Source organism: Alnus glutinosa, chromosome 10 (assembly GCF_958979055.1).
Source record: "Alnus glutinosa chromosome 10, dhAlnGlut1.1, whole genome shotgun sequence".
Classification (NCBI taxonomy): Eukaryota; Viridiplantae; Streptophyta; class Magnoliopsida; order Fagales; family Betulaceae; genus Alnus; species Alnus glutinosa.
In genome coordinates this window covers 14,855,652-14,870,231 of record NC_084895.1, presented here as the reverse complement: position 1 = coordinate 14,870,231, position 14,580 = coordinate 14,855,652, and the positions used below count along the sequence as shown (strand labels likewise).

The 14,580-nt window shown below is 32.9% G+C and overlaps 1 protein-coding gene across 2 annotated transcripts; it reads right to left on the bottom strand.

Annotated features, from left to right (window-relative positions):
* Positions 1–2,312: 2,312 nt before the first annotated feature.
* On the bottom strand, positions 2,313–7,803 carry LOC133879423 (G-type lectin S-receptor-like serine/threonine-protein kinase At4g27290). Of its 2 annotated transcripts, XM_062317997.1 has the most exons (7): positions 6,474–7,800; positions 4,982–5,116; positions 4,649–4,806; positions 4,367–4,577; positions 4,005–4,242; positions 3,776–3,926; positions 2,313–3,700 (listed from the first exon to the last, which is right to left on the bottom strand). In XM_062317997.1, the coding sequence occupies exons 1-7, from the start codon at positions 7,744–7,746 to the stop codon at positions 3,401–3,403; spliced, it is 2,466 nt and encodes an 821-aa protein (XP_062173981.1). In that variant the 5' UTR covers positions 7,747–7,800; the 3' UTR covers positions 2,313–3,400. The 2 variants fall into 2 exon arrangements, with proteins under 2 accessions (XP_062173981.1, XP_062173982.1); XM_062317998.1 differs by lacking the exon at positions 3,776–3,926 and having other exon boundaries at positions 3,522–3,700; positions 6,474–7,803.
* Positions 7,804–14,580: the final 6,777 nt, after the last annotated feature.

Below are 14,580 nucleotides of genomic sequence, written 5' to 3'. Positions count from 1 at the left end.
TGAACATTAAAAAAAAAAAAATCAAATTTAATGCTTAATTAATTCTTTAGGGTTTTAAAAGCATTTATATTCCTTTTGTGCACAATAATCAAATAAAATTTTGCATTTTTTGACTTTCAAAAGCAGAATAACACTTACAAAAAATAAGTGAAAATCGTAAAAATCACATAAAAGAAAAACAAATATTCTATAAAACATTTAAATGAATTAATACATAAGACCCTTATTTTTAGTTTAATTCATATAAATTAAACTATGTTAAAATATTTGTTCACATAGGTGTAGTTTTAGAATGAAAATAAGTATGAAGAAGAAAAATAGCAAGAAGAAAACCACGATTTTGATTATCAAAATATAAAATAGAAAATTAGTAAGAATTTTTTTTAATGTTGGTATGATACCTATTATATTCCAATCCTATATAATTCTGAACATTCGAAAAAGCAAATGAACAAAAAAAAAATCTCATAAACATTCAAATGAAGAATTGTTCAGTCACAAATTTTACAAACAAAATGGAAACATATTTAAATTTCAATCAAAAATATAAAAATACCAAAGAGTCATACTTATCTCATTAATTGAGAGAAAGAGAGGCTACTTGTATCATTAATAGAGAGAGAGAGAGAGAGAGAGAGAGAGAGAGAGAGAGAGAGATTAAATAGACCGGTTATATTTAGATTTCAACCAAAAATATAAAAATATCAAATAGTCATACTTATATCATTAATTGATAGAGAAAGGCTACTTGTATCATTAATAGAGAGAATTTTTATTATCAAAATAGAAAATAGAAAATTAGTAGGAATTTTTTTTAATGTTGGTGTGATACTTATTATATTTCAATCCTATATAATTCTGAACATTCGAAAAAGTAAATGAACAAAAAAAAAAAAAATCTCATAAACATTCAAATGAAGAATTGTTCAATAACAAATTTCACAAACAAAATGGAAACATACTTAGATTTCAACCAAAAATATAAAAATACCAAAGAGTCATGCTTATATCATTAACTGAGAGAGAGAGAGAGAGAGAGGCTATTTGTATCATTAATAGAGAGAGAGAGAGAGAGAGAGAGAGAGAGAGAGATTAAATAGACCGGTTATATTTAGATTTCAACCAAAAATATAAAAATACCAAAGAGTCATACTTATATCATTAATTGAGAGAGAAAGGCTACTTGTATCATTAATAGAGAAAGAGAGAAATGGAGAGATTAAATAGACCGGTTCAATTTTATTTAGAAGACCGGTTCAGTATTTAAAGGACCGGTTTAGTTACTAAAAAGTATGGGTTCATGCCACGTGTCACTATTCTATGCCATTTTAAGGAAAAACTCGGCTTATATATATATTTTATAATTTTCAGTTTTTTTTTTCTTTTTAAATTTCATTTATTTTCTTATTATTTTTCATTTTTTTAATTTTTAATTTTTTAGTTTAATTTTTTTCTTTTTCAAATTTATAAGGACATTTTTATCTTATTGATAAAAGTTTAGGGCCATTTTTTGTCTTTTTGTTGGTCTTAAAGGACTATTTCTTTTTTTTTTTTTTTTATTTTTTTTTTTTTTTTTTTTTTTTTTTTTTTTTTTTGTAGTTTAAAGAGAACATTGACACCATTAATAATTTAGCAAAGGACATTAACAATTATGTAGTAGTTTGAGGGGTTATTCATACTTTTCTCTTTCCCTTATTTTCAAACGGGCCTATGTAATGTGACTGGAAAGCCAATCAAAAGTCAATCATGGGGCCCAAGATTGAAATCACAAAAATAAATTTGGTGATTCTTTAAAAAAACTAAAAAATAAATTGGTGCAGCGTAGTTTGAGCACATATTTATTTGGCCTGAAAGTACAAAAGCAAATATTCTACACCTAATTTCTTTTGTCTTATAATTTAAGTTTTCCACCTTTAGGATATCTTTCATCTTTAGAATAGTCAGATTTCCATAGTTGCATTCAATAAGTGGGGATCGATCATTCAGCAAAATTACTTATACATGTGGCTCTTTCTGCTTTGCACATGACATCAAGTAAGAGGAGTCCAATAAGGAGGATGGGAGAAGAGCATATCAGTGAGGACCACCTGGTTACACATTGAATGGCAGTATTCATCCATGGATAGATCATTCAGCAAAATAACTTATATATGTGGCTCTCTCTGCTTTGCACATGACATCAGGTAAGAAGAGTCCAATAAGGAGGATGGGAGAAGAGCATATCAGTGAGGACCACCTGGTTACACATTGAATGGCAGTATTCATCCATGGATAGATCATTCAGCAAAATAACTTATATATGTGGCTCTCTCTGCTTTGCACATGACATCAGGTAAGAAGAGTCCAATAAGGAGGATGGGAGAAGAGCATATCAGTCAGGACCACTTGGTTACACATTGAATGGCAGAATTCATCCATGGATGGGTTAACAATTCAATATTCTTAAAAACATGTATTCCTTCAATATCCTTAGAGATATACATGCAGTCCTCGGATATATTGAGACTATCCAATTATATGGATGGAACCAAATTCAGGCACAAAAATAATATTATTCTGCTCATAAATTTTAGTCCTCACTCCCTACTTTTGTTTATAACTTAGTACACCATATGGCAGCGGTGAGCATTGGAACTGAATGATATATCAGTAATGTGTTGCGATCAATTCATGTGTTAGAAAATTTCTAGTGAACCCGCCAAAGTTTAGCTAGAAAACCTACTTGTGATATTTTAAAACTCTGTTTTATCACAGAATCAAGGAAGTGAGATGTAGATGTCCAAAAACATCTGCCATCACACTCTCCACCATTGTGCAATTTGCCAAAAAGGCTCTTCACAGTTATTTGTTTATAGTGAATAGATAGAACATTTTAACTCTCTGATCATTACAGTTGGCCCTAAACCCAACTACTGACGGGCTCATTATACATTATATGCATAATATAGAAGAGTTACAAAGTTACATAGATATGTAGAAGACACGGCATTAGTCAGTAAAAGAAGGCCAATAGATTTCTGTTTTTGGCATCTGCTAAATCAAAACTTTCAATTGCAACCTTTTAACTGCATTTCTGGTGACAAATTAGATTTAAATTTATAGTATATATATACATGGTAAAAGGAATTGATTCTAAAATTATTCAAAGAAGAACACACAATCTGAAACGCATGATATAGTCTTTTGTGTAAAGACTAATCTACTAGATGAATAAACAACATGAACACAGTAGGGGCAGCCTTGCACTAAGCCAAATCTATTTATATTTTTGACCCTTTTGTCCTAAAGAGTGGCAGCTTCTAGACCTTTTTTGTTCATCTAAATAAACTGAAACTATTATTAATTATAGAAATTCATTAAAAACAAGAACTCACTGTTTTTGCTTTCAATTTGATGATATTTACCGTGCTTCCAACAATGTAATGGTGATTCTGTTTACTGAACAAGTTGCATGCTTGCTAGATGAAGGAACTGCTTCAAGTGGATTGGTAAAGAAACCCGGCTGTCTTGGTCTAGGCAATAAACTCTCATTGGTCAACATTTGAATCACAGATGACATGTTTGGTCTATCTTCTGGTTTTTGTTGCACACATAACAGACCCACATGAATGTGTCGTAGTACATTACATAGAGTGCACAAGTCACTTTCCAATTCATCAATCAACTCCATTGGCCTGTCTTCAATCCACAGTTTCCATGCCTGAAAGAAATGAAAACCAAATTTAATTTTGTGGGTCGAACTGCATGCCTTCAAATTGTTACTCTTTATGCTTACATGTCCAAGAAGATTAAGGTCGTGGCTTGGGTGACAAAACTCCCTATTTTTCTTCCCACTCATTGTCTCTAATACTAAAACTCCGAAGCTAAATACATCAGATTTTATCGAGTACCGTCCATGCACCGCATACTCAGGAGACATATAACCACTGTCAAACATCATTGCAAAGAAAAAGAAGTTAAAAACTGCTAAACATAACCTATAAAAGAATTTTAGTCATACTTACTGTGTTCCAATAATCCTATTGGTCTTGGAATCAATTTGATCTCCCCCAAATGATCTAGCCAGGCCAAAGTCCGAAATTTTTGGATTCATATTGTTATCTAGAAGGATATTGCTAGCTTTGAGATCTCTATGGATAATTCTCAGTCTAGAGTCTTCATGAAGATAGAGAAGCCCTCTAGCAACACCATGAATAATGTTGATGCGCTTATACCAATCTAGTAATTTACTCTTTGTTTGATCTGTCCAAATTCACATTCATGTTAGTATATACCTAGGTGAATTCTCAACAAATAATTTCAGTAATGAAAGGGGATAAAACTAAACATGAATGTTTTGGATAAAATCAAAGGTCAAGGTTCAAACCAAAAATAAAGGAGTCCAAGCTTTTGTTGGGCATGTATTCATAGATTAACATGTTTTCATTTTCTTGAATGCAATAACCGAGAATCTTAACAAGATTACGGTGTTGAAGTTTTGCAATCAAGATAACTTCATTTTTGAACTCATTCAGTCCTTGTCCAGAATTCTTTGAAAGCCTCTTCACAGCTATATATCTTCCGTCTGACAATATACCCTAAAAATGAAAGAGTCGGTTTAATTTGAAAAATGAAAAAATATTGCTCGTCTAGTTATGTTATTATTTACCTTGTACACAGGGCCAAAGCCACCTTCTCCTAGCTTGTTGTTGTTTGAAAAATTATTTGTGGCATTAGCTATGGCCGCCAGATCAAATATCGGTAACTCCATATCATTGTTCCCACCTCCATTGTCACAATCCTTCCTTTGATTTCTTTTCGTCATTTCTGAAATAATGAGAGATGCATGGGCATGAAAAAATCTTGGATGGTTCTTTTATCAAAATCAAATTACTTACCCTTCAATTTGTTCTTTATGAAAGACCTATTTAATTAAATTTCTTAGCTATAAATCTACCATTATGAATCAATTATTATCATAGTCAATTTCTTAGAAATTTACCTTGGTTTCTGAGTTTCTTCTTCCATATGAATGAGACCAGTGCAACTATTGTCATTCCCACAACTAGAAATGCTGACCCGACTATAAATGCTATTAGTTTCTTCTTGCTCGAGTGCCTCTTTTTCTCAAGATGATCTGAAAAAGATCAAAACAAAGTTAGGTGACTTTGGGAATAACTTGCCTTACCCAACGTCTAGACCGAAAAATGGGTGCAAATAAGTTGGATAAAGCAATTGAGCTCAACACAAACAAAGTCAACACTTCATAGTTTCCCTCGCATGACAATTTGTCTAGCTTGTCATTGTATGAACAACTTATCAAGCAAGCTTCGAAAGATGTTATTTATCTCCAGTTAAATCATCACTTATTCTAAAAAGTTAAGTTAATAAAAAAATAATAAATTTAATCATTAGTCTTAACATGTGAATTATTCAAGTGAAAATGTGAGGTAAATAAGGCCTAACACGTAAAATATTTATTGAAATGTGATCAACTCTAGAAAAATTAGAACTCATGAATTATACCTTGATACCACATTAAATTGTTACTTATACTCCATTTGTTTCAACGTAAAATGATTTCCGTCGTAAAATATTTTCGGCGAAATCATTTTCAGAAAAAATGATTTTCTCGAAATATTTTCCAATGTTTGGCTCGCATAAAAAAAATTATGAAATGCAAAAAACAGAGTTTGGCAAATGCTGCCGGAATCTGGCAACGTACGGTCGCCGTTGCCAGATTCCGACAAGCAAGTTTGGCCAGACTCTTCCGGATCCGGCCAGATCAATGGCTGAATCTTGTCATATCCAGCTGGATCCCTGTCATTTTGGCCGGATCCTGGCCATTTGGCCATATCCGGCCGGATCAGTCCAGATACGGTCGGATATTGGCCATTTTGGCCAGATCCAGTCGGATTCCAGCCAATTTGGCCAGATTCGGCCAGCTTCTGACCATGGCCAGAATCTGGCCAGTTTTGGCCTGAATTTGGTCCGCCTGCATCCGGAGACGGTGGCCGGATGTCGCCGAATTCAGGCGACGGCTAGATTCCGACAACCGATAATTGCTGAATTCCAACAATCGAATATCAAACATGCATGCAAGGACGACGAGTTTAATTTCGAAAAACGATTTACGGTTTTCAAAACCATAAATCGTTTTCCAAAAATTAAAGAAGTTTTTACTATCAAACTAAAAATGATTTTCGTTGACTATTATTTTCGTCCCTACCAAATACCGTAAAATATCAAAATCATTTTTCAAAAATCATTTTATGCCGAAACAAACGGAGCATTATTTAAAAACTTAAACTTATTAGAAATTATGAATTTAATCATTTAATTAGTATCATAACATCTCCTTCACATCTTAAGTAATGAACAAACATATAATAAACGTACTTTCACCATCGGATATAATTTTGCATGTTTTATTTAAAATAAAAGACCAAAAAATTCAGCAAAACTCAAAGAGAAAAATAAAATTGAAATCGTACCCAATTCTGAAGCAGCCATCCTTATATAGAGATCTTGCCCTCCCTCGGTGAATTCTCTAATGTCAACAAGGCTACCAAACCAAAGCAAGCAACCGCTTCCTCCCCCCTTGACATCTAAACTTGAATATGCTGTGCAGGAGCAGTTCTTCAAACACAATTCTTCGCATTCCTTGGGGGTCAGGGTCTTGTTAAACCAAGAAGAAGATGTGTCAGGCAATTTCAGCCCTGTGCGCTTCAGGAAGCGATCTTCGTTATTGCATTCCAAAGGAGTCCTTCGAACACACCCATCAGACCAATCTGTTGAATCCCAATCTTTTGGAGACTTGGGTAAGAAGCCTTCCAAACATGCACATACAGGAGAGTGATTGATATTGCAGGTAGCATATGCGCCGCATAAGGCATAATTATCGCACTGATCTGCCTGGAATGTAGAGAAAAGCTCCCATTTCTGTGTCCGATCCATCCATCTGAATCGTTGTGCAATGCCTAATGGGTTTAACACATATCTATAGACAACGGAACTCCTTAGGATTTTGTACCCGTAATAGACCTCCTTCTCATTCCACACGAATTCATACTCCAATTGTAGATCGACTGATTTTAACCCACGACCTGTAAGATGAATGCCATTCCATGACCCTGCTCTAGTCTTTATTTGAGATCCCTCCATAGCAACAAACTGTGGATACCCATGAAGATCTAACCGTAATGAAAACGCACCTTGAGCAGGATCATCCGCGCTCTTCCAAGATGATAAAAACCTTTCTAGACCAGTTACTAAGTTCCATCCAAGCTTCATTTCCGGTAGGAATGTATCACAAGGGTAATCAAAACTCTGCCACATAAAGTTCTCCGGTTCATCAAATTTCACGTCTTTGACAACAAGATTCCCGCTGTCCAAGAGCTGTGCAACTGGATTTTCTTCGGTTTTTGATGTATTAGATGATGACCAAACAGTACCATTCGTGCTATTAAGAAGCACAAGAACTCCATCATCGGTGACCTTTAGAACTCCTGAGTGATCGTAAAGCGGAGCATCTCTGTTGGCGACCCAAACAACTGTCTCCGAAGATTTTGTGTACCATATTCCCACATATCGACTTTTGGAATTACCTGGGCTAAAGAATCCCAATTGAAATGATCCGCCAGCTGAAAGTAAAGTGCCACCATCTCTGAGAGATTGACTAGGAGTAATAGTAGTATCTAGTGTTATAGAGGTTCTGAAGAGGGAGAATAAGAAAGAGTAGAGAAACAGATGGATAAAGGCTTCCATTAATCAGTTATCCTTTCCCTAGTAGTAGTATGTAGTTTATGCAGACCCAGCGCATTATTTCTTCGGACTCTACCCTTTGTCCCTTTCCTTTCTTTTCTTTTTTCTTTTTTATTTTCAATCTATTTTGCTTTTGTACAAGTCAAATTGGTACTCCTATGACCTATCCCCTTGCAAAACCAGGCCTATGTGATGTGACTTGAAACCAATAAAGTCACCATGGGATGATATGATTACTAAAAGCCTTATGTGTGGTTGGGATACGAGGGAGATTGTCTTTGTTCTTTTTGTCGAAGTTGTATGGAGTTAAGGGATATCTCTTCTTTAAGTGTAGCTTTAGCTACAGAATATGGAAGGAAATTCTTGACCTTTGTTTGATTTCTGAGCCGAAGAAATATTGGGAGGAAGTTGCTGATTGGAGTGTGGTTGAGATGAGGCATGACTGTCTTAGAAGCAGGTTGTGTATCTTGAGCCTGGGTGCTACGGTTTATAACTTGTGGAAGCATAAAAATGATATTCTACATGAGAATGTCTTGAGTTCCGAAGAGATGATTATAGCTAAAATTAAATGGGAGGTTCGGGCTTATATTATGGCTAAAGACTCTTATAAAAAGTCTTCTATGAATGTGCAGCTTAAGGCTTTGTGGACTCTTCACAAGATCTTCAATTAGTTTGATAGTTGTTGTTTGTTCATGTGTTTAGGTTCATTGCGTTGTAAGGTGTTTAGAGAGGTTTGTCTCTGTTTGGTTTGTTTGTAGGGCTCTTGAGTTTTAGTTTCTTTTGCCCTTTGTAATGTTTGAAGTTTGAACCAGTTTTACTGGTGAAATTTTGGTTGTTTGGGCTATAAAAGTTTTTCATTCATTAAAAAAAAAAAAAAGTCACTATGGGGCCCAATATTTAAAAGAGAAGAAATGTTAGAATTACAATAAGTGCGCTAAAGGTGCATAAATCCAAGACATATTAGGAGACTCACATGTGTGAACCCCACCTTAATGTGCTTTAAAGTTGGGCACTTGTAGTGCACTTATACTGCATGTATCACTGCCCTTAAAAGAATAGTTGAATTTTGACCAATAAACAACAGAGCATAGAACTCTGAGGTAAACAAAATCATGAATTAACTAGTTTTAACAACAATGCCGACTTGTCAAAAATGAAGCAGATCCAAACTGCCTTTCCAATACCCAAATGCCAAACTGCACAGAGAATTTAAAAGCATTCAAATTCAGCTCAAGTTATGCAAATTTCATACAAGTTTCACAAATGAAGCAGATCCAAACTTTAGATGAAGTTGAACCTTTCCATATTCAGCCCAAATTACACAAATATCAAACATTTTTCAACAGTAGAGTACATCAAAACTGCACACAAGAGTTCAAAATATTCGAATTCAGCTCAAATTATGATAATTCCATACAAGTTCCACACATTAAGCAGATCCAAAACTCTAGACATAGTCCAAACTTTCCATATACAGCTCTAATTACCGAAATTTTATACGGCTCTTACGAAAGGGAGCAGATCAAGATCTACACATAGTTCAAATTAAAATCACATATTCAGCTCAAACTAAGCAAATTTCATAGGCCCCCAAGCCAAAGGTCTCTCTCCCCCCCCCCCCCCCCACCAAAAAAAAAAATTAATTTTTACTCCTTTTTTTTTAAAAAAAATTTGTAGTTTTGGCCTAACAAATTTTTTTTTTTTTTTTCAATTTGGCCTCTCCAAAACCTAAAAGCTGGCTCCGCCCATGCTCGACACCACAAGAAATACAAAGAAACTGTGAACTTAAACAGCCCAGTTCGTAATTCAAGCATCCCCACTTGAACTCAAACCGATCTTCGATTGGAATTTCTCCTTCAAACCGTGAACATAAAAGTGTCTGAAAATGAGGCAGCGAGGAGTATTGTTTCGCCAATGGCAGCGTACAAGTTGCCAAGAGGCAAATACAATGTAATAGCACTATAGCAGCAGTTTTTCTTCTATTTTTTTTAAGGAAATAAATACATTTTCTCCTCTTAAGTTTCACTCTTTTTTTTTTTTTTTTTTGCCTATAATGTTTAAAAATTTACATTATATCTCAACTAAAATTTGAAAATTTTGAATATTGTCCATTTGGTAGTTTTAAGTCCGTCTTTTTTTTTTTGTTTGACGAAAATCAACCATCGTGCAGTTTTTAAAGACAAATCTCTCCAAAAACATCCAAAAAAAAAATTATTTTGAAAAATAATAATAATAAAATGAAAAAAAAAAAAAAAAACACAAATGGTTGAGGGTAGCAGAAGCCATCCCATGTGCCATGGGATGGTTTGCCATCCCAAGGCTTGCCAAATGGGAGTGACTCAACCACCCCCTAGGCCAAATAGGAGTGGCTGAGCCATCCCATAATCTTTAGGGTGGTTTTGGCCACCCCTGAGTGGCCAAATGGGGATGGCTTAAACCACCCCCATCGGTCATGGGGTGGCGAGCTATCCCCATTCCGACCATGTGACATGGGTGTGGCTCGGCCACTCCAAATAACTTATGGGGTGGTTACAGTCACCCTCAACCTTAGAAAATAATAATAATAATAATAACAAGAGTAATTTGGAGAGATTTTTTCCTAAAAATCCACGTACGTCGGACGTGTCTGTTTCTATAAGAAGAAACGGATTTAAGTAATGGATGGGTAATATTGAAATTTTTCAAAAGTTAGTTGGGTACATTGCAAATTTTAAAACATTGGATGCAAAAAAAATAAAAAAAATAAAAAAAAAAAAATAAAAGTGGTGAAACTTAGGAGGGAAAAATGTTTTTTTTCCCCATTTTTTTAAAAGAAAAAAAAAATAAAGAATTAAACTGCTTTTTATTTTTCTAATCAATTAAACTGCAAAATAGCTTTGGGTATTCTTTTTCTATACCATTTAGATATTCTTTGAAATAAATGCCAGATGACAAAGAAAGTCTTTTTGTATTAAAATAATGGGTAACTTCCATATACACCCCTCAAACTATCACTCAATTAACAACGTGGACAATGTCCCCCTCAAACAAAAATGAAAACACCAAAAAAAATATGATGCATAAGGTCTTTTAGAAATTTTTCCTAAATTTAAGGCATAATGAGAGGCTAGCCAAAATTTGACTAAAGCGCATTTTGGCTACCTCATTTAAGTATTTCTAGTGATTCTAGTGAATAGGGATGTAATCAAGCCGAGCTGAGCCGAGTCGAGTTTGAAGATTTTAAGACTTGCTCGTTTATGAGTCAAGCCTAAATAGTTGAACTCAAATTCGAGCCGAGCTATAAATTGCATGTTCAAGCTCGGCTCGTTTAAAACTCGGGCAAGCTCGAGCTCGAGTTCATTGAAAATGACATTTGAGCCGAGCCGAGTTACTCGATAAGCTTAGCTCAACTAGAGCTCAATGTAGACTATTAAATTTTTCAATGGGTGATCAAAGCAGAATTCAAGCTCAAGTTTATGAACAACCTCTATGCATTTATTAATAACCTAAATATATAATATGTAACTATATAAGACATATTATAAAATATAGTACATAACTATAGTTTATAACAAATTAACAATATGTTATTATATATAACTAGAGAGTATAAACTATGATATATGTATAATGTGAACAAATAGTAAGTCTAATATATTCTATATAACTAAGTAACTATAATACAACCATGAGTGATGTGATATATGTGTTTATATATATATATATATATATATATATATATATATATATATATATATATATATATATATATATATATATATATATATATATATGTTAACTATTTAATATTGTTATATACTAACTATTAATAACTTAATATGTTAATTTAACATACTAAGTATTGTTATCAAAGCATTATAATTAATATGTAATGCTATATATATTATACTATTTTTACTATTTTTACTAATATATATGTAAGATATGAACGAGCTAACGAGTCGGGCGAGCGATCCGATCGAGCTTTAAACGAGCTGAGCTCGTGAGTCCCTATCGAGTTTTATCGAGCGAGTCGGGTATGTATCACTTACTAATCGAGCGAGTTTCTACAGTAACGATCGAGTTTCTACAGTATCGAGCTCGAGTTCGAATCGGGCTAAACCGAGTGGGTTGTCGAACGGACTGATTTATTTACATCCCTACTAGTGAACTAGCCAAAGTTTAGCAAGAAATTTCACTTTTGTTATTTTAACTGGTCACTTCCTAAAAATATTACACATCAAACTTTGAATAATTATTTACTTCATTTAAAAATTCTTCTTTATTTTTACTTTAATCTTTATTCCAACCATCATATTCTTCTCAGGGCCAACTTAATACATTTTGGGGCCTTAGGCGAGAAGTTTAAGTGAGACATTTTATTTAAAATTAAATATTAATTATTTAAAATTATATTTTTATTTAAAATCCATTCTTCTCGCTTTTTGGGATGCAAAATCATTTATTAAGTTTTTATATTTAAGTTTTTGTAACATTTTCTTTTCAATTGATAATATGGCTAATCCATTTAATTTTTCTTGTGACATTGTTGATTTTAGATAGGATTTTATTAATTTTAATTTTGAAAAACTTTTTTATGCAGAAGCAACTGTAACAAGTATTGTTAATAAAATTCTATAAGTGATACTTGCATTAGGAAAAGAATCAAGTCTTTTTATATAATTTAATGTTTCAATGGGAACACTTTCTTCTATTTGTAAAATTTCAAATTTCTGTTAAAACTTTTAGTTTTGAAGATAAATCTAAGCCATCAATATCATAATAGATATCATGTTTTAGAAAGAAAAATGCTAGACTTTCCAAAATTTTCTTCCAAACTTTTGTTCCCAAATGATGTGTTATAATCTCATGAAATTGTAACACATTTTCCAAAATAATAGATCACATGAGATTGTGAAATATCATTTGGGAACCAAATTTTGGAGCAAATTTTTGGGATGTGTAGCATTTCCCTTTAGAAAACCTTCAATTTTGAATGTTGGTAATTAAAGCCTTTATATTAGAGACTTTCCATATCTCATTCTATTTTGAACGTTGGTAATTAAGGCCTTCAATTTAGAGACTTTCCATATCTCATTATATTTTGAACGTTCGTAATTAAGGCCATCTTTTTTTCTTTTTTTTTTTTTTTTTGTTGGTTTGAAATAAATCTTCATTGATATTTCGTAATTGGGGCCTTATTAAATTGGGCCCCTGCATTATATTAATGCATTTCATAATTTTATTTTTACCATAATTTGGGGCCTCATTAAAGTGTATTGATGGTAATTTAGGCCTTAATTTTTTTTTTTTTTTTTAAGAAATAAATCTATTAATATTTTTTTAGTTAACGACCTTATTAAAATGGGGGCCTTAGGCTGTCGCCTAATCCGCCTAAGGCTCCAGCCGACACTGATTCTTCACACAGTCATTTTCTTCTTCTTCTATTTTTTTTTTTTTTTTGAACAGAAATTCCTTCTTCACTCAAACATAAAACCCCAAAGGGCCAAATTATAGTGATCAGAAAGACTTCCTAAAATGATTCCCAAAACACAAAGCCAAAAACAATGCTGATTTGAAACAACTACCTAAACAATACACAAACATTACATGAATACCGTTTGAGCCTCTCTTTACATTTAAGCACACTTCTAAACAAAGAAAAAAATGGCTGATCTAGCTACTATGCTAACAAAAGTCCAGTAATATTTGAGCATTACAAAGTCAAACTGTGAATAGAAATACAAACAGAAAAGACAAACAAAACCAGCGTTGTGAAATAGTCGTCATGGTCACTTTCCTCTGATATGAATGTACATTGTATTTACATTATTCTTTTTCTATACACATTACAGTTTTGATTTTTAAAAATAAAGAATAGTGGGTATCAAGTGAGAAATCATATTATTACACATCTGACGGGTACCTTTGAAACCATCTTTTTCATAGGACAAAAGTTTCTTTCAAATTGGATTACAAGAGAACCTAATCTATTAAACTGATACGTATCTAAAGTATATGTAATTCTCACATGAATTACATACATTTTTTAACAATACATATAAAAGTTATATTCATTTTAAACACATGCCAATTTAAATGACTAACCTTTTCTAAAAATAAAAAATAAAAATAAAAATCCAAAACCCAATTTATAGAAATACAGTGAAGAACAAAAAGTCTACAATTGGTGTTATTACCCAACCCAATTACATCAATTTTACTTGATGTCTTGATCTATGCTGGCTGACACTACAAAAAAAAATAGGTGTTTTGAGCCTTTTTCTAGAGCCATTTTAAGGCCTTAAAACAACTCTAAATGTTTTGAGCCTTTTTTTTTTTGAGCCGTTTTCAAAATGGCTAAACACACAAGTATTAAAATCTTGGTTTGAGCCATTTTGGACTAAAACGACTCTAATTTGAGCCATTTTAATAAAAACAGCTCAAACCGGTTTAAGCCGTTTTTTCAAACGGTTCCAATTATTTAGGGTCGTTTTGGAAAAAACGGCTCAAACCGATTTGAGCCGCTTTGGTAAAAATGGGTCAAACCGGTTTGAGCCGTTTTGAACCAAAACGATTCTAAATAATTGAAGCTGTTTTAAGGACCCTAAAACGACTCAAAATTTTTTATTTTTTTTTTTATTTTAAAAAAAAAAAAACATTAATTTTTTTAGATCCGTTTTAGGGTCCCTAAAACGGCTCTAAATAAAAAATTTACAAAAAAATTTGGAGTCGTTTTAGAATTCTCTAAAACGACTCTAAATAAAAAGAAATTTAAAAAAAAAAAAAAAAAAAAATCAAAACCCCTTTTCAATACACTATATACATTCGATCAAGAATCCCCCTAGCTAGGAACAA

Coding starts and splice junctions, on each gene's coding strand:
- LOC133879423 (XM_062317997.1), bottom strand. CDS start 7,746: ATGGAAGCCTTTATCCATCTGTTTCTCTACTCTTTCTTATTCTCCCTC. Junction 4,578..4,648: donor GCTTTGGCCCTGTGTACAAG/GTAAATAATAAC, acceptor TTTCATTTTTAG/GGTATATTGTCAGACGGAAG. Junction 4,243..4,366: donor CTTGGACTCCTTTATTTTTG/GTTTGAACCTTG, acceptor GAATTTGGACAG/ATCAAACAAAGAGTAAATTA.